At 37.9% G+C, this 21,087-nt stretch overlaps 3 protein-coding genes across 4 annotated transcripts; 1 reads left to right on the forward strand and 2 right to left on the reverse strand.

Moving 5' to 3' along the window:
* Positions 1-1,219: 1,219 nt before the first annotated feature.
* On the reverse strand, positions 1,220-4,648 carry LOC108620147 (apyrase). 2 transcript variants are annotated; one of them, XM_089475578.1, is made up of 9 exons: positions 4,487-4,648; positions 4,127-4,418; positions 3,605-3,830; positions 3,338-3,535; positions 2,874-3,276; positions 2,240-2,397; positions 2,075-2,171; positions 1,640-1,994; positions 1,220-1,571 (listed from the first exon to the last, which is right to left on the reverse strand). In XM_089475578.1, exons 2-9 carry the CDS (start codon positions 4,264-4,266, stop codon positions 1,475-1,477), a joined length of 1,674 nt encoding a protein of 557 aa, XP_089331704.1. In that variant the 5' UTR covers positions 4,267-4,418; positions 4,487-4,648; the 3' UTR covers positions 1,220-1,474. The 2 variants fall into 2 exon arrangements, with proteins under 2 accessions (XP_089331704.1, XP_017872524.2); XM_018017035.2 differs by having other exon boundaries at positions 4,127-4,648.
* Positions 4,649-5,523: 875 nt separating this feature from the next.
* Positions 5,524-7,113, forward strand: LOC108620077 (uncharacterized). The gene is made up of 3 exons (XM_018016945.2): positions 5,524-5,665; positions 5,777-5,863; positions 6,049-7,113. The coding sequence occupies exons 1-3, from the start codon at positions 5,606-5,608 to the stop codon at positions 6,325-6,327; spliced, it is 426 nt and encodes a 141-aa protein (XP_017872434.1). The 5' UTR covers positions 5,524-5,605; the 3' UTR covers positions 6,328-7,113.
* On the reverse strand, positions 6,421-20,156 carry LOC108620076 (sodium/potassium/calcium exchanger 4). Its single transcript, XM_018016943.2, has 7 exons — positions 19,433-20,156; positions 11,385-11,522; positions 10,035-10,342; positions 9,735-9,966; positions 9,516-9,662; positions 8,888-9,223; positions 6,421-8,828 (listed from the first exon to the last, which is right to left on the reverse strand). The coding sequence occupies exons 1-7, from the start codon at positions 19,506-19,508 to the stop codon at positions 8,509-8,511; spliced, it is 1,557 nt and encodes a 518-aa protein (XP_017872432.1). The 5' UTR covers positions 19,509-20,156; the 3' UTR covers positions 6,421-8,508.
* Between the last annotated feature and the right edge of the window lie 931 nt (positions 20,157-21,087).

Consider the following 21,087-nt stretch of genomic DNA (forward strand, 5'->3'; position numbering starts at 1 on the left):
AAAACGTTTTGACGTGGGAAATGTTAGGCTGGCATTCATCGGTGCCACGCTATCTTCCAGCAGCTGCAACAAATGATCGCCCCGTAAAGTCAGTGCATACAAATGATTCTCCCACGGACACATGGCCACCAGCTGCTTATAAGTAATGTCTATCGGGGATTGGATATCAATGCGTTCCATTTAGCTTGCTTCCAAGGGGCTACTTATGTTTTTACTTACTGCCCGCTTTCAGAGGCACACGAAAGTTGCCTTGGCTGGTCAGCGCGATGGTCACGTTGCTCCAATTGGGCGCTTCAGCGGATGCTTCCTTAATAAACTAGAAAGGTTAAGGATTAGAGAAAGACATGGAGAAGATAGAAAAACTACTCACGGCATGCAGCATGGAATCTGTGTAGAGATTGCCTAAGTTGCATTCGCCTCGCGCGCATTCCACTTGCTGCAAATAGACTCGACTGTTGCCCACTATACGATTGGAAGCCTCCTCCAGTTGTGCCTGCCAAGGCTGCAGAGCTACAAGAACGTCTTCATCTTGCATAACCAAAAGTCATGAAAAAGGAAATGAAAGATAAGTCTCGTTGTTCAGCATACTCTGCACTTAGTCAACATTAATAATAGGTCTATTATACCCCGGCATACCTCATAAAGTTTATATATTCTTGATCATGACAGAGTCGATTTCACCCTGTCCCTCTGTCTGTCCGTCTAACCGTCTGTCTGTCCGTGTGTATGGACGCGTTGGATTTGTGCCCACGTATACAACAAAAATTGATAAAGACATTTTTAGTGTATGTAGGGAAGGTATATTCAGGTATTTTTCTGCCTTAAACTGGCCATCACTTCAGACTGTCCCTGTCTCTGTCTCTCATTCTCTCTCTCTCTCTCTTTCTCCATCTATCTTTCGCTCCCTATCTAACTTAAGTAAGCTTTTGAAGCCTCAACACACACATCAGTTAAGAACTAATAGAAATAATTGAATGAGACCCCCCATTTAGATAACCTATCAAAACTTGTTAAAAACAATATAATTTATATATAATTTCTTTGAACACAATCAATGAAAGTTCATCGGGAATACCTATAAAAATCGAAGATTAAATAAATCTAGGAAATACTGCGGGGATTATATATGTATATACAAGGTTACATGTCTGCATGTTTTAAACCTATTTTCTATCGAATATTTGAAAATAAATCTTGTCGTATCAGAAAACAATTTGAATAGTTCACAAATAGATTTTATTCACAAAAATTTGATTTATGTACATCTGAATTTGGTTAAATTTTTAAAGGAATAAAGCTCGTATTTGTAACTATCGATAATTATCGATTTTTAACAAATTGCCTATTTGATAGAGGAACATAGTCTTGAAAATTTTCGCATCAATAGATTTGTTTGCTTTTCGAGCAAACCAATGTTATAAATCGATAATTATCATTAAAAATGTATCAATATTTATCGTCTAAAAAACGTGGTTTAGTTTAGCACCGTAATACGACCCTCGAGGCCCGTGTAGATAGGATTCACATTGTTGGTGTACGAGATGAGGGCATCTATGTCCGTAATGCTCACTCTGCAAACGAAAGAAACTCAATAAATATCGATATTTCAATATGATGCCTGATATTAATCAACACTCACTGGATGTCAGTGCCCGTACTAAGCATGCTAAAACCATCGCCGCCGCCTTGCAAAAAGCTGGGGGTGATAATGCGATAGGCCTGAGCCGGATCGAGTGGCTTGTAGACGGGCACATCGCAGTCGGCACAACGGGCCAGCACAGAGATGACACGTGAATTGATCGGCTTGGTATAGTCGTAGGTCACCTTCAGGCCGGACACCTGCAGCATTATATACGAGCTGGTTACCCCGTTCTCCAGATCAATCTTGCTAGCTGCATACTCCAGGGCATCGATAATGTTCTGGCCCGGCAAATTGAAGGCCATCAGCTGGTTCTCAAACGGCGCCATGCTCACCATATGCGCATAGGTCAGATCTGTAATAGATATATATGCATGGAGTTGCGCTTAGCCATGATTTACTGTAACTATCAATCAAGCTTTAAGATTCACTCACTGCCACGATGCAGAGGCACGCGCATACCGCCCGTGGATGCCAAAGCTATCGAAACATTCGTCCACTGTGGATTCTCAAAGGGTGATAGGCCGACAAACTGTAAGAAGAGTTTTCATATACCGGAATTAGCTTAGTCACATCATATACATCATATATTTAACATACCGTATGCACCATCGAGTCACAGACGAAGTTACCCAAATTGCATTCCCTTCTGCCGCAATCCTCTTTGGTAAGATCGACAAGGGTTTGGCCGATGACCACCTTGCCTTCCTTATCGATGACCTCCTTCCATGGCTGTATAGCTCTCACCACAGTTTCATCTGCAGCAGCAACAACAACAACACATTACAAACGAGTTAGCACAGGCATGCACGACGCAAAAATACCCTACCCGACTACTTGGTCTAAATGCGAGTCAAGAAATCTACTTAAATCGATCTAAATTGCTTATCGATATTTGTCAATTTTTTCATAACGACTGTAAAAATTCTTAACGCGAGCATTGATACAAATGATATCGAACGGTCATTATATGCTTATCGAAATATATCGACAAAAATTAAATGAATAGTTATCATTCTTATATTATTAAACAATTTTTAAACAAAGCTGTAAATCGATAATTATCGATACAGAATATCTGCATATAGGAATAGCAGTTATTGGACCGTCTGGAAGAAGTCAGAGATACACTTAAAAATTACCCTGGCCGTATATCGATATTTATCGATTGTAAATGCTATCAGCAATTTCAGTACACGGTATATGCGAACAATAATATAACTAGGCTACTCACCCTGCGGCACATCATTGCTCATATAGATAGGTGCACCCTCGAAATCGATAACATCGCCTTTGCTGTCGAAATACACCGTTAGATTGCCAACATATTTGGCATAGGCGCCCGCCTGAACGATGAGCACACGATGGCCATTGCTGTGAGTCACCTCGGTGGGATAGTCGCCCCAAGCCTTGTCGGGTCCAGGCGGCACGCCCGTGTAGAGGAACGTGTGCGAATGGGCGCCCACAATGACATCGATAACATCGCCCGCCTGCTCGGCAATCACCTTGTCCACATCGTAGCCGCAGTGCGAGATCACGATGATGATGTTGGCGCCCTGCTCCGACAGGTAGCGCGCCTCCTCGCGAATCGTATGGCTCTCGTTGCGGAAGATCAGATTGCCTGTGTTGGCCAGGTCCTAGAAAGCAAAGCGAAGTGAATGAAAATTTGAACCAAACTGGAACTGCGACGGATGCTACATAGGTGGTCTCTAGGATGACGCCAATCAGACCGATCTTGCGGCCACCACGTTCCAAGATTTTCGATTTCTCGTAGAGGCCTTCCATGGTGGGCTCATGGGCGCAGTCCATGTTCGCCACCAGCATGTTCGTCTGCACGGTCTTCAGGAAGGGCACCAAGCCTGAGACGCCATGATCGAACTCATGGTTGCCCAGAGTCTACCGAAAGAAGGAGAAGATATTAGGTAAGGCCACATGTAAAGATCTTAAATGTGGAGTTCAACGAACCATCGCATCGGCTGGCAGTATATTGAGAAACTCCTGGGTCACATTCCAGCGTCCGATGTTGTACCAGAGCGTGCCCTGGAAGCTATCGCCCGCATTGATGTAGATGGGATTGTAGTCCTTCTGCTCCTCGAGCAGACGCCTCACCGTGTAAACGGTGCGCGCGTAGCCGCCAATGCATTGCTCCTCCTCACCACAGGTGCCGCCGCCAGTGTCCGTTGGCTCGTATCTAGAATCCGATCAGATGGGAATTTCAGCAATTTGTAATCACATTATGAATTGGCATATGTATAAGGTGTGTATTTGGGGATATTGCGTGCTTATCGATGCGATGGCCGTGTGGAAACAGTTGTTGGAGATAAGCTTGGCGCACATGATTGCGATGATTGTGTTTACGGTACTCGAGTCGATTATATGATGATATCTGCCATTGCCCACTCAACGAGCCATAGAAACACTCTACGGTGTACATATGTCAGCATGTGTTTTTCACTGATTTACAGTTATCACAGCTGGACAACTTACCTGGCATGTAAATCGTTAATGTGTATAATGGACAGCGGAAATCGATCAGCGACATCGCTCGATTGTTCGATGGCGCCAATGATGATCGCCATTGGCATTAGCATTAGCATTAGAATTGGCATTACACTCATCTTGATCATCTTGTGTCACGTGTGGGCTCAGAGCGAGAGCAAGGGCGAGGGCTTTAGTATAGCCTAATCCGTGCGCTGGTCTTTTTAGAACTGAATCGCGTTCGCTCAGCTGTCGGCATGCACTCGATTCAAATCGTAAGCAAGCACAATAACCTGTCCAACTGGCAAAAATATATGTACATACTTATAAATTATAGTCGTTCATCTATCAGTGATATATAGCTTTTACGTTGTTTGTGTGCTTAGCCGTTGTGGTAGCCGCTGATTAACGGGGCCATTTACGCATACCACATACAAAAGTCCCCACCCATTTTAACAAGCCCCGTAACCAATAGGAAATCCTGCTTTACGATTTATGTTTATAGTTCTATATGACAAATGACGTAAGAAAATAACTACTTTTGTGATTTTTAAATATATTGTATTCATCATCAGCTTAATAATTAAAATAAATTCAAACGCGGCACAATTATAAAATCATATAATAAAGTAACGGCTGTTTTCGTTTACTATGCTCCACCACTATGGTTAGTGGCTCCACACAAATTACTTTTACAGCGATAGTTAGGCGCTAAATTTGAATGGCAGTATCGCTACTGTTACATTTTACATATTCACAAGAAATAACAGTCTTCTTAAATTAACTTGAATTTATTTTTTAGATAAGCATTCGTTACACATAGCAATTACATTTTTTCACATAATTTTTAAATATAAAATATTGGCGCCAAAATTCAAATACGATGTCTATACATATTGCAGGTCGATTGTGCGTTTCGTTCAGTTGCCGATAGCTTACAGTATATTTGTCGCCAAGTGCTGCCCATATTGGCGATAGTCGTATTGAGAATTGGATTTTAACCAATAAATAAGATAAATAATAAATAGATAAATAATAAATAGATAATATATTTAAGCCATGATATATCCGAACATATTATATATATTCACGGTAGCTGAGAGAATAAACTACCGATATAATTGAAATGTGATCGGTATTTTAGGGTGCCCCAATCAATACTATCGATATTCTAAGCTTAACGCGCCATACACATCACAAAGCGCTGTCCCTGTGCTTGTGCTGCCGCTGCAGCTGCGTTCAACACATAATTTTGTGCAAGGTTGGAGATTTTTAGTTAACTATTTGTTTTTGTGATTGTGTTGAGGTGGCGCAGCCAAAACCATGTTAACGTTACTGCTGTGAATGCAATAAGCCGAAAAAGTGCACCGAAAACGCCTAGAAGCTGCAGTAAAGGCAGCGTATCGGAAAAAGAAAGCAACATAAGAAAAAACCGTAACCCAAACAAACTGCAGAACTGCATTTGTACGAGATATTTTGGCATTCACAATGACGCCATTTGATGATTTTGTCTATTTAATAAATCACGTGCTGCTTGGCGAGGAGCCGGTAAGTAGCAATAACAATAAGAACAACAATAAACCAACTAGAACAGTAGCGTTGCCAGACGAATCCAAAGAGGACTTCTAATTGATTTTCATTCTTTGTGCTTATATTTAGACCATTGAGGATTTCATATTGCTTGTGGGCACATTGGTGGCCTTCATAGCTTTTATACTCTGGTGTTGCTTTCCCATACAGCCAAAGGTAGGTAAAAATATACCCAAACGCGCCTTCAAGCACTGACACACAAACAAACACACACACTATTACACACATCACACACCACACACACACACACACACGCTCAATCAAACATGGATGTATGTATGCATATGTATGTATGAATGTGAATTGCCAACTACTAATTAGATATCCATTTTCGGTAATAGGAACCGGGACAGCACCGTCAGTTCACGTGTAAAATTATACAGAATCACATAAAGGCGTTCGATGCAGCTAGCAGAATGGAGAATAACGGCACAGCAACGGCATCGGCAGCGGCAGCTGCCAGCAGTAATGGAAACAATGGAAGTAACGGCACAGCCGGCGGCCTCACAAATGGCGCTAGTGCTCACTACAATGGTGGCGGCAGCGGTAGTTACAGCAAAAACGGCACCGTATCCATGCACAACTATTATGTTAAAAACGGCCACCACTGTTGCACCTAAACAGGACATAGAACTTAACCAGGCCCAAGGCACTGACCAAGTCACTTTATTTTTGTGTGCGTGTGGTGTTTTTTTTTTTTTTTTTGTGCGCTTTGTGTAGTTTATAATATTTATATCGATTAACTTTCATTATTGTTCTATATACATGTCTGTATGTGTGTATATATATTTGTCATTTAGAAGATGTATTGTGCCAATTGGTAGTTCGAAGCGCGAAGCTGAAAGCTAATGTAAAGCGTCTTGAACTTTGTTCCACACCCTCACGTCCCGTTCCCGCTCCCCGCACGCCCCCCGCGAAAGATTTGTATTGATTGTAAACGTGTATCTCGCAAGGAAATTTATTTATGTATTTGTAATTGCTCAGACTGATTTGTTCATGGTAGAAACCAATTGCATTTTATGCCAATTAACCATGACGGCTAAGGAAAAGACATGTGAAGAGAGAAATGTTGAACTTCTATATATATATATATATATATATATATATATATATATATAGATATATATATATATATATATATATATATATATATATATATATATATATATATATATATATATATATATATATATATGATAAATATGTATGTGTATGTATATGTATTGTATATGAATTTGCATTCGAATACCAAATGAAAACACGAAAACTATGTAAGACATGACGGTAAACAAGGAAACCAAGCAAACTATTTATAAGTATTTATTTATGTATGATGTACGATGTACAAACAATGTATGATGTATGACGAAACGTAAACAAAAGCAAGAAACCAACACCAACAATAACTAATTGTTAAATATCAATATTACAACCGCTTACAACAAACACAACTCTGTCTCTGAGTCGTTCGCTTTTTTATGGAGCGTAGTGTAGGCGCACACAGTGGCGGCCATTTAATTAGCACCAACCAATCCATACTGAAGCTGGCGACTGGCAGTAACTGTAAGATATAAATTTTTGACACTAGCATTGTTTTCATGTTATATTCCCATCACTTTCAACGCTCATACAACATTTGTAATTTCGTTTCTCTCAGTGTAAACACTTGAGATATGTATATACATATACCCGTCTGTGTATATATATTTGTATGTTTTTGATCTCATTTGTCAACTTGTTTATTTGATGAAAACTTTTAAGAATTTTGCCAATCCGAAGGGTTATTAAACAAAGAAAAGAATAAGAGAAAAATCCCCACAAAGAATCTTTTTTTTTTTTAATTTTATCAGCACAGTGTGCGACATTAGTAAGCGGATACGTGCACACTAATCAGTAAATCACACACAGCCCACTCGAGCAATAGCTTGAGTGGCTATTTTTTTTTTTTTTTTTTTTTTTTCAATTTAAAATTTATTTTGTATTTTCTTCAATATTGGTTGCTATCTGAGCAAAATTGTTTAAAAATCACATTGGTTGATATTTGTTAGGTCGTTAGTCGTATTTGTAAATTAATAACAAACGGCATTGATGTATGTGTGTATGTGTGTGTAACTAACGGTTAACAATAGATAGAGTCTACACATTCTAAAATATCAACAGTGATAATACCCTATGCATACAGCAGTTGTGTGTGTTAAGGAAAGTCCAGCCGATGATTGGCCATAAATATCGCAGGGCACTTACGTAATCGTAAATTATAGCTTAGACATATATATAGTATCTATATAGCATTTGGTCTCTATCGAATCTAGCGCTTTTTTGGTACCAGTTCAAAATTTGTGACTATAAAATAGGGATATTTTTGTTTTTCTCTGTATATATAAATAGTGTACAACAGGATAAGTACGTAACAATGAATTATTTTTACCTAAATAGTAGACAGTCTTAAGGAGTACCTAAGCTAGTAAAGCACAAAAAAAAAAAAAATCTGTTATAATACAAGCGTCTATGTCTATATCAATACGTTCGTAAATAATTTTGTTTAGGCTGAAGTATCGAAAGTTCCTTCGTTGATCGTTTTTACTTGGGTGGCAACTCTGACAACATTTAACCAGACAATGGTCAGACAGCTTCAAAAACTTCCCAACCTCTCGTATTTACAGGAATCCAATTAGAATAGGGACAAAGCGAAATTGTATCCATCTAGCTCTGGTGCCAGCCAAAAGCTCGTATGCATGCAACTCCAACTGGAACTGGAATGGGTATGGCTGCTGTTGTTGTTGCCTTTGTTGTTGCTCTGACTAGCTGGTGCAGTCCACTGGGAAGAGCACATGCATCTCGATTAAAATCTGGAGCACTATAAATACTATATAAACGGTAAATAGAGCGACGCCAACGCGCTTCGTTAGCCGATAGCCGCTACAGCTGAGTACGATGAACAGGCCAATGGTGCACAATATTAGGATCAGAATATTATACTCGATGCCCTCGGTGCCCACCTGCTGTTTGATGCCGGTGCCATAGTTCATGCAGTTCTTCACAAACCAGGGCACGCCCAGCGACAGCAAAATGGCTAGCGAATTGGCGCCGAGTGAATTCGAGACACCAATGCCATTTTCACCTGAAAACAAAACAAATGAGTTGCAGCTGTGGGCGAAAGCTCGTATCGTATTTGGTTACCATTTCGCAGCGAAATAAGGCTAGAAACTGCTTCGGGCATTGTGGAGCCGGCGGCGAGGAATGTGAGACCCATCACAATTGTGGGCACACGTATCGCAACACCAAATGCCGTTAACATCCAGACAATCATGTAAGCATTGACGCCAATGCAAATGATGCACATGATGAAGGACAACGGATAGAGGCGACGATGTCTGATTGGATGTGGAATGCAGAAGCGCAGCACTAGCTTAATTGGGAACGTGAAGACCCACCAGAATTTCATGAAACTCGTCGCACTGTGTGGATACGCAAAAATGCTTGCCGGCATTTGATCGTCTTCATCCTCGCCATTCCCTGGAAATATAGGGATGAAAGGAGATGTTTAATTAGTTGCCCATCGATAGCAATCGCAATTTTCAGTTGGCAGTTGGTGAATTTAAATTCCATCGATAGCAGTTTAGTATATAAAGTTTAAAACGTTATCTATCGATGATACATTTAAGTCTATCGATGATACCCTAAAAGCTCAGATGCAAATCAGTGATCTCTAAGGGCGCGCATTTCAAAACGTCGAACCTTAACTAAATCTCGTTTCAATGAAATGGGGTTTCAAAATTTTTATATTTTATTTTTTTATTGAGCTTACAATTCTTGGAGTGTGTCAAGTTGGCTGTGGATGACATGGATGAGGTATTCTCCGGGAAATTAATCACAAATAGACCATCGCCCGAAAGTGGATCCTTCTTCAAAGGTAGCTGAGCTTTGGCGCTGTTCTCTGGCGGCTCTGTGAGATCTGTTTTAGGATAAAAACGAAGGATGTTAGTGAAGCGATTGTAGTTGATCGTCAAAGTAAAGATATACCAACCGTAGCGTGTGGAGAAGCAGCAGTTCATGCGATCCTCGATAAAGACACGTATGGCCGGCATAAACTTATTGTTGTTGAACGTTATCAAATAGTAGAGTAGCAGAAAACCCATCATGACGCAGGATTCAACAAAGCTGATGCTGCCGCCCCAAGCGAGAACCAGCAAAACGATCGTATTGAAGAGATAGATGACGCAGTCTCGAGCTATGGGCCACCAATCCAGTTGAACTGGCTGCAAAAGCAAATACAAATGGAAAGTACAGTGAAGATTCCCATAGCCATCATCTACTAGCTGCTTACCTTATTTATGGCCAAAGCGGCAAGGCCAGCCACACCGAGCGTGTTGAACATCAGTGAGCCAATGATGGTGCCCAATCCCATATCTGACTCCAATATCAGCGTGGATATCGTATTCGTAAAGAACTCCGGCATCGATGTGGCCGTGGCCATAAACGTCGCCGCCGCCACATCCTTGGACAGATTGAGATCCTCGCAAATGCACTCGACGGTGGGCAGAAAGTAATCGTTGCATATGATGGCCAGCAATATGAAGAAATAGATCGCAGCGAAGACATGCAGTGCTACCCAGCCCTGGCGCAGCTCTTCCACTGTGGGACAGGAGAGAAATATGAAACGATTATATAAAATATTAGCATTGGTCTATTTTTTTTTTTTTTTTTTTTTTTTTTTTTTGGGCAGAGTAGGTAATGCTTTGATGAGGAAGTAAATTTGGTTTCCAGGCAGCAACGTATCAAATTCGTTGATAATTGCGACTCTAACGATAGGCAAGATGGATGATACAATCTCCATATATATTCTAGGCTACAGAGCATACAAAATACAGCACTCGATGGGCATATTGCAGAGATAAAGAAACTGTTGCTATTTATTCCAGGGTGAGCACAGTCATGGCTCTAAGTATGCGTATCTGTCATGTTCCAAGTATTGTAGTTTAATTAAAGGTTTTCCACGATAAGAAGCACGATTTGAAGAGAGGCAAATGTATAGATATAGATACAGCTATATACATACATATTTGCAGACAAGATACGAGTCGAGAGTCGCGTATTAAAAGTGCCGAAACCAAGTAATATTCGAACTGGAACTACAACTGGTTCACGAACTGGTCTCAATTCGCATTTGTCGTGTTGCTCTAGTTGATATCCCAGAGTAAACACATTTGCCTTGATTGATTTATTGGCCCGTTGAACGGTGTCTCGCTTATCGGGGGCCTTAGCATTCGATTTAGCCCTGGCCCAGTGATAAGACCTGCGCTCGGCCAGGAAGACCATTGGTGCCACATGGCCAGCAAGTTCAAGTTTGTGAGATACCCCACAATAAATATATATACGGTGTAGTGGAGTAAGGCAGAGCGAGACGTGAGAGAGAGTAAGAGAGAGGGGCTGAAGTGAGATCAGGGATTGGTAAAAGAGAAGGTAAGAAAGAAATATAGTTAAAGAGGAAAGAGAGAGGGATAGAGGGAAACAAAACGAGAGAGAGACGTTAAGAGAGAGAGTGAGGAATATGAGAGATTGAGATAGAAAGAGGCTGACTATTGGCAATTTCTCTAGCTGAGAAATCAAAGCTAGTCCCCCTAGAGGGAAAAGAGCTAGCTTAACTATTTGATACGATTCGTCTGAACTCGCTTACCTGTAAATATATCGGGGAACTCATCCAGCGGCGCATCTTCCACATCGCCAGGGCATGTGCCACGTGGCAATAGATCGTAGAGCAGCTGTTCATCCAAATATCTCAGCGATGTTTCCAAGAAACTCGTTTCATTATTTACTGCAAGAGGGAAAAGAAAAATATTTGAATATTTCAGAAATATATATAAACATTCGTTAAGTTTCTTAGAATTGTCGATTGTGATGCATCTAGATATATGGTCTATAGTTGTATAGATATCTAGATATACATATATCTGTTACACTATAGATAACAGCTCAAAACTGTGATAAGATTGACACTGCAGCCCTGAAAATCATAAATGCACAATTATAAAACTAACAAACAAACTAAATGGCAAATTGCCCACAAGTATATACGATTTATAGATACCCTATAAATAGCTTATCGAATCGATACCTGTTACAAAGCTCAGTCTCAGTCTAGAACCGAATCTGAGCTGTATCTTTCTTCCCTTTAACAAAGAGATCCCATCGCCTTCATGGTCATCTCCATGAAATTAATATCTCGATGAGTGAACTTTAAAGAAAGATGATCTATTTCTAAATCTATATCTAAATAATATATACATAATATACCTATACATCAGCTCTGCTAAAAAATAAAACAAAAATGTGACCATGGAGGAGAATCTACGATTTGTTGGAGCCACCCGCATAGGCAAATAATCATTTACTTTGAGTACAAAAGTTTTCCACGAGTCGATCACGTTTTTTTTCTTTTCGTAACTAAAAAGCTATTAGCTATTAGCCAAGTTCTAACTGCGCTCATTAACTGATTTTAATTGTTTCTCACGCAATAACAAAAAAATAAAACAAAAGAAAAGAAAAAAATTCCACAAATCGTGAACAGATAAAGAATTATATAGCCCAGCAATTAGATGCTCGATGTCTGAAATAAATCGAACGCAACTGAACATCAACATCGAAATGGAGTTTCCAACTGATGATGATGATGAAGAAGAAGAATTTGAATTACATCACATTACTATTATAGGAATATTTTATCTTTCTCTCTCTCTGATTATTTCCAACTTGATTTAGCATTTGATTTGTCGTCCAGAAATAATCTGTAGACTCATTACGTTTGGGCTTTATTTTGTTTTCCTTTGGCATATCTTTTATAAGGCCTGATTAAGTGCTTATGGTTGGTCATAATTTGTCTTAACTAATGCCATATAACGATGTCTGTCATTATATATACATATATATGATGTATGTTCACGTATATATCTTGTTATAATTCCACAGAAGTACCTTACAATTAGCCGCACTGTCTGAGGGGCCTTTGGCTCTTATCAGCAAAGCAAAGCAACACAAAACTTTTACCCGCAATACAAAGTGATTCATCTGTCTAGTATATACCCTGTAATCATATTAGTCTTATCGTAAATTGGATATCAAAAGTTGTGGTAGTCGTGAATTGCAATCGAGACGTTTCTTTACTGTCTCCAGACTAAAGTCTTTTCGAGCTATATAAATCAGTATGGTTATATATAGTCATTAAAGTCACTCAATAAATGGGGGTATATCTGCGCTGGCCCGGGGATCTACAATATGAAGCAAGATGCAGAAATGTCTGCAATCAATTCAATCAATTTCAAGATACCCCTCTTTACAGAGTATCTATTAGTTGATCATTCTTATGTTGTATTCAAAATTTAGATATTAATAAATATACAAAACATACCATAAAAGCTATTATATATTGTATTCTTATATTATTACAGGGTATCTGCTTGTCAATCGCTCGAATGTCATATTTAGATTTGGTGTACCATTGAAAATTGCAGAGTTACGGTAAACGGTTATACAATAATATATTTTTACTTTAAGTTCGTAACATGAACCCTTTACAGGATATCTACCAGCTTATCATCTCAGTATCATCTGTTGAAATGAGCTACTACTAAATATTTGATGCATTCACAAAACATAATTAAATAAATCACTTTTGTAGCATTTAATTAGAAAGCCTTGCTGCATTCCTTGCTGCATTCCTAGGGTATCCACAAGCAGCGCACGCTCCGTCAATTAAATATGCGGAATGTGCACTAGGTGAACTTTTCGCATTGAAATTCCTACGGCACGCCCGATACGCTCGGCCAGCGCATCGTTTATGCTTAGATTATTCGTTATTGTTTACCACATTTATACATATATATATGTGTGTATATATGTATATTGTCTATATATATTGTTACGATCTGTGTGCAGTCTGCATTGCATGTCGCTTGCAGCTGGGCGCTAATGAAACAATGAGAGAGAACTACAAATGCCACAGCGGCAATCAAAACATAATTTTCTAATTAGACAAACTTAACACAGACAAAGTTACACGAGGCACGACGTGTGGCATACCCTGTAAAATGAAATGGAATTATCTGAATTGTAATGGAAAAACATTAAGTCAGTTTAAGACAGTTCAGGCTGCTTTAAAGAATTTGGAGTAGATATTCAGTATACAGATATGAAGATATGGAGCATGTTATGTATGTATACAGGGTATAGGGCAGTGTCTATATAGAATATGCTAATAATTCTAAGTAATGCTTGAAATAGTTGAAGAGCTAGCAAAGTACAAGATGTATATTGCGTATACGTAGATCTATTACCAGACGTATTATGTATAGGTATATCTAGATCTATTACCAGATATTTCACGTATATATACAATATTACGTATATATAGATCCATTACCACGAAATTCCATGCATAGTTTGACCTAGCTATAATTTGAATTCAAAGTCTTTAATCTACTACCATGAAAAACCAGGTAACTTTAGGCTAAATCTCTTATTCTCGAACCCTCTATCCGCACTAATATACTCTCTTGCATACCTAGCACACTGACAGTGAATGCAATGTGTGAATATGTGAGATGTCATTACGATTATTATTATATTATATACATATGCGCTTACATGTAAATATATCTGAGAGCTGGCAGCATCTAAATAGGCGTCTAAACAAGTTTATTGAACCTGTTGACAGGTGTCGAGGTGGTATTTGCATTGCTATGGCTGTGGCAATGACAATCTAAGCTGAAGAGAAATACCCCAGTGGTCGATGTATGAAAAGCCCAGCATATCCCTTGAAAAAGTCGCGGGAATACCCCTAGCCCAGGCTCCAGCCCCAGCCCCAGCCCTTGCCCTTGCCCTTGCCCTAGCCGTAACGCTGAACTCTTTACAATATTTTGATCGTTCATCATTAGAATTGAGCAAATGCAAATTGCTTTCGGTTGACTTAATAACAATTTTTGTTCAGTTGCTTTTAATTGTTTATTTATTTAGCAACGTTTTCTGCCTCTTCTTCTGAATATTGCTGTTTAATTGGCAATTCGTTTAGCCGATCGTGTGGCGGGTGGCTCTATGCAAATCAATTCATCGTTTCCCAAGCTATATAAAAAAAAAAAAAAAAACAAAACTAAATGCTGTTTACATCTTGTTAATTGTTATTAAAATAAACAAATGAGATTGGATCCACACTGGCCAACGGAAATACAATGGTATCGAAGCGAGCTGTCAACGCTTCGAATTGATTTCAATGTGGAGTGTGACAAATTGAGGTGGAATTGAAGTACTTGATTCGGAATGAACATCGAGTGATATGGAAATGAAGTGATATAGGAATGGGAATGACATCATGACTTTCAGTATATGAAAATGGAAGTTGGAATTAAAGCACTCCAAATTAGATCTTGATTAATTTTTGAAAATCTTATCACACACATGATGTTGAATAAGAAGGAACTATTGACTGGCAATGTATGGAAATGGAACGCTGGAATTGAAGCACTATAATTTCAAAGTGAGTAGATAAATTCAGGAAAAACTAAGCTCATTTGAAATGAAATAGGAAGGCGCACTGGCAGCAAATATGTATAGAAATATGGAATTGGAACATTTGGAATGAAACGTTTTGTTTGGACATTGAGAGTCAGGTCAAGTGCTGAGGTATGAAATATACATAGTTATTCATAGTTATAAGATAAGATATATAGCTAATGACAGACATAAATTTCCAATGGAATAATGGAACAGGAACATCAAAAATGAAATGATTGAGCTGAACGAAAGTATAGCCAATTGAGTGAAATTCTAGTCAACTAGAGAGATAAAATATATAAAACGACAGCACTATTAGCACTTGATATTTTCAAATGGAATGCAATGTTTCATAACTAAATATGAAAAAAATGGAATGCAATGGAATAAGTTAATTTGAAGAGGGAACGCTGGAGTTGCGGCACTGGAAAAACGCGATTCACATAATAAAAAGCTGACAGCAAATGGAAAGCTTTCTAAACTTTGAGTGGAGATGCATAATATTAGATGAAATATACGTTCCTAAATCATATAATAAATATATCAAATTCAAAAAAATAATTTTAAATGGATTGGAAAGCATTTTTAACTAAGTTAAATGAAATACGACTGAATATAAATCTATCAATAAGACAGAGTAATAGAAAATCATATATATATCTATATCTAAAGGGCTACGGTTTTGTCGGACAGTGTAGCCATCAAAGGTGAACGCCGTCGTCCCGCGATCTTTTGTTTGATTGTTTGTTCGCCAAATACAGAGAGACACCACGACGATGATATAGATATACGTCAGTTGGCAACATAAAGACCAGACGAAGCAACAACAATAAGAATAATGACAATTACAGCAACAACAAGAAAAATATTAATAAGAATAATTATTATTACAATTACAACAATATAAATAGTAAAATAACTTGGTAGATAAATAAATAAACATATGTATATATGTATGAGATACCCTGCAATCCAAACCAAAGTGCTACCAAAATGAGTTAGGCTTCAAATAATTAAGTTAAGTAATACCAGGCCCATTGTCCGATTTGCCACGCCCTAATGGGTGTAGATGTTGCCGCTAAATCTTATTTAAGCTTCAAGATATATCTGTCTGATCCTATCTGACATTTTAGATTTTGAAGGAACTATTTAGAGTTAGTAAACCTTGTAGTTCTTACCTACTTAACGAGAATCTGAGGTTTATAGCTCACTCATGAAATCGACATGATTCTTATTCTTATCTATTTGAATTTAGTTACAGGGTATCTTTAGCAGCAGCAGTAGCTGAAGCTGTAGCTGTAGCTAGCTGAAACGTCATCAATGTACAAAACACTTGATAGAGTTCAAATATCCCAGTTAAGTGGAATCGGAATCGGAATTCGAATTGGAATTTGAATTCGAATTGGGAATTCGAAAATGGGAATAACCAACTGGCTTCCGATGAATCCTATTCAAGCTATTTACAGAGAGCCGGGATCAATGTCAGTGAATCAAGACGGTACGGGAATCACCCTGTCATATGTGCATAGTAGCGGTACATTTACATCCACACCTATCTACAGACCATGCGATTGCTTATGCTGAAGTGGACCTGGCTAAAGTACAGAAAGCAAAAAGAAAAGAAAAACAAAAAAACGCTTGTCATATGACGTCGGTGTTTATAGCGTGCGCGGGCATCTCTCGAATGTGTTTGTGCAACAATTATGAATGGGTGGCAACGCCACGTAATAAAATCCCCCAACCCTTTCGCAAAGCAATTAAGAACCCAGACAGAGTCAGAGTAACTGCGTAATACTCGCTTCGAGATAACTTCAAGAAGTTAATGAAAGTCGAAAGAAAAGTTTCAATTATACATTATGCCATCTATTATATTTATATACATCTGTAAGATCAACTATAATCTGATACATTCGCCGAGTTCGCAAATCTTCAGATGAGTTCAACTAATATACTTAGTTCCTAATTACTTGAGCGAGTATTACTAATCGATAATTTGCAGCACGAGTGCTCTTGAGAGGTTTACGCTGCTCAAGTACTATATAAACTTTTAGGGAAAATCATAATATATATATAAATGCATTTACATACATAGAAATGTACGCACATGTATGTATGTACACATATCTTTGTAAGTGCTCGAGTCTATCTTGTTTATTGTAGTTCTTTTTGGTTTTTTTACAGCACGTTTCTTTTTCTCTTTAAGTCAGGTGACTTATTTTATGTGTGCAATTAGTAGTTCTTGGAACTAAACAGATTCTTATGATATTTGGATAGATATTCTAAGTTTTTTGCATGCGGAGTTATTCTGTCTAAATGATATGTAGATAGAGTATAGATAGATATAGATAGTTCGAGCTCTAATGAGTTAAGCTAAAATAAGTTTTTTTTAGTTGTTGAAGAGAATAATCGATTCTGATCGATAGCATCTTAATATGCTATCGATAGACTATATAAAACTCATAGCTTCATCATTCAATTTGTTGCTTTCACCTTTTTTTTCTGATACGGAAGAATACTGTTTATACATTCTTAATCTTTACTTCTGGGGGGAGGTTCTTATATTATTATTATATTTATGGCTATATTTCTCCCAATGCAATCGATTTTAGTTGTTTCATATCTGATTTTCATGTATACCCCCTGTCATCTCCTCTATCTCTTTTTGGAGTTTTATCAAGTGCGTCCATCAATGAATGATGGACTTAAATATCAAAGATCAAAATTCTCTTTGACCACCCACTCAGAGCTCTTAACTCTCATGCGAATTACCAAAAAAAAAAAAAAAAAAAATCAAACAAATAAAACAATTTAGTTTTTATCAATTAAACAGGTGCCAGCTAATCGCATCGATCAACTGATTGACACTATTTATTTGGTACATTTATATCACATATATGTATATACATATGCTTCTATAAATCAGTTCAGAGTTTGATTTCTTTATCAGCTGATGGGTCGCAGATGCTTCAGCTGCAGTAGTTCGCAGTTGAACTCCATATATAACAGTATTAAGATGCAGACAACCCTACACACATATATTTATATATGTATATATATGTATATATATATATCTATGTATAGAAATGTATTTATGACTGTGCCAATCTTTCGATCTTAGCGAGTTGTTATCAACTCAGCTAGCTGATAGGCCCCATCCAGAAAGAGTTTTCCTGTGTGCTCAACAACAGCTGCCTGTTTACCTTATTTTTTCCACTACTCGCTCACAAAGTAAAAAGAGTATATTAGAGTTGAGATCCATTCAATTCATAGAGCTATTATAAGGTGCTATTGAATTTGGTAAGATATATAAAGTCGTGTGAGCAATCGAGGACCAAATATAGTGTAGATATAGCTGCGCTCATTTGGATCGCGGGCAAGCGCATAAAACTGTAACTTTAAGATCTAGAAACTGAAAGCTTATAAACTAACGTAATTAACAGCTCAAATACCTTTGAGTATGAATATTAACAGTCGATAACTCCCGACTTGAAAAGTTTTACTTGCATTTTGTCTGTTTAATTCATATATCTTTCGTATCCTGATTTCGGATCTAAGTTTATGAAGAAGGTGGCAAATGCAGTAGTTGAGATCCATTCAACATAAGGAATAATGTTTGTATTGACTATTGCGAACCAGTTCAGCTGACAGAACATTTGAGCTACTCAACTGGCAATTTGTGTATCAAAAATAATATCTGCTAAATGCACTTGTCAGTCACAATTTATCAGGCTCGGAGCTCAACAAAATAATTAGGCGATCAATCAAAGTTCTTTAGCCAATGGCGGAAAATGGGAAAATTTTTTTACTGGTCTAAGTAGTTAGTTTATTAGAGGGAATCACACATAAAATATTATATATGTATATTACATATTTAGAGCAAACTAAATTCAAACTAATATCATCATCATCTAAAATTTGTTGGTATTGCTAACGTATTACTGCTAAGCGACGATTTTTGTGAGTAGTACGAATATACATAGATAGATCATTTGAAATGGTGAAGAACTCTTAGACTCTTATATTTTCATTTAGCTCTTGCCACTTAGGATATCTATTAGTTGATCAATAGCACATCGTGTTTCATTGAAGTTTTGGGGGATTTCTGTGCAATTGCCGAGCACATTAGGAATTTCTATTCTCTTTTAATTTTCGAAAATGAAAGAATTTGATCTATTTACTCACCTGTGGCTTTTGTATCCGCTATGCTGCTGGCAATTAGTATGAGAACGCCGAGCAAGAGGCGCGCGTTCCTCAACATGATACGAACAGAAACAGTTAGGTAAAAACAAGCAAACAACTTCAACAAAAATAAAAACTTTGTTTTGATTTTTGGCCAAAAAAAAAAAAAATAAATAAAACAACGAATTGAAAGTTATTTACGTTGGCAAATGAAAACAACCAGCGACACGTGCCACGCGTGCGCCCCGTATTTATCAAATTTTCTTTGAAATATTTTTCTTCGACTTGTTTTCTTTTGTTCTCTCGTTTTCTTTTCTTCGCTGGCTTCACTCACGGCGTATGCGCGACGCTCTTGAAATCGCTTGCATTGACATTAACGTTAATGGTCGCGTTCCCGTTTACGTTTACGTTTACGTTTGTTACGTTCGCTTGCGCGTTTTCGTTCTCGTTTTCGAATTTGAAACTTCGAATTTGTTGTTCGACGGGCGGCGTTGTATGCATTTAAGTGTGCTTCGATTTCTTTTAGTGAAGGTTTTTTCTTTTGGGTTTTTCGTTTTCGTTTTCTTTTTGTCTTTTGATTTGATGCTTTTCTTTGTTGCGGCGGCTGCTGCTGCTGCTGCTTCTTCTTCGCTCTCTTCTTGTGTTGCGCTGTCTCTTTACGTTGGCTGACGGCTGCGTCGACCGCTTGGCTTGAATTGTGGCGCACAACTAATTAAGTGCGACCAGCGCGCGCGCGTCTTAATAATAAACAGCGACGCCAGCGTCGCAGTCGCCGTCGCTGTTCGCGTTAACGTCGCGAGTCGCGACGCTGTTTAGCTTTGCTGCCAGCGCTAGCAGCTGTCTGAGGCAAAAGCCGTTATTGGTTATATTTGTGTGTTGTTGTTGCTGCTGCGGCTACTTGTTGTTGTTGTTGTTGTTGTTGTTGTTGTTATTGTATTTTAAAGAGTTTATCTCTGCCTGGCGTGCAGTGAAGTCTTGAACACTTGACGTTTTCGTTTTCCGTTTTGCGTTCATTTGATACTCTAAAAACGCATTGAAAATGCCTAAACTGAGCACAAAAGTGTGTCTGTAGCATACATAAAGCATATTCATGATCATTCATGATCAATATCGATGTAACACAAGTCTAGTTTATTACGAAAACTACAAAATGTTGCTTATAAAATTTTCATATTTATTATACATATTTTACAATACAAAGAAAAACTTAAAATTTGTGTCACTCTATTATATTTTTGAAATATCCATCAACATATCGAGCAAAATATCTATTTCATATATTTTTAATTTTATGTACATATAGATTTTTCATTGGGTATAATCAAATTTAATCAGATTAAAACCGAAAAACAGTTGAACGTTTGGTTAGTTTCGTATCGAAACATAGGATATCTGCTTGTCGGCTACACATACACTCAAGCTTTTTTTCGATTTTCGATTATTTGTAATTCATTGATTTTTACTGATTTGGTTCAGTGTGCATGTGACAATGTGTGTAGCTGTTTCTTGGTATCAATTGGCGCATTATGCTGTTTATACTCTATAGGTTTAGACAGGTACAAACGATCCCATCTACATTATACACAAAATTTAGTATATTTACATATATAGAATCACAGATTTTAATATAGGTATATAAATCATACAATAACAAACTT

The sequence above is a fragment of the Drosophila arizonae genome, chromosome X (genome assembly GCF_054131065.1).
Source record: "Drosophila arizonae isolate 15081-1271.41 chromosome X, UAZ_ARI_1.0, whole genome shotgun sequence".
NCBI lineage: Eukaryota > Metazoa > Arthropoda > Insecta > Diptera > Drosophilidae > Drosophila > Drosophila arizonae.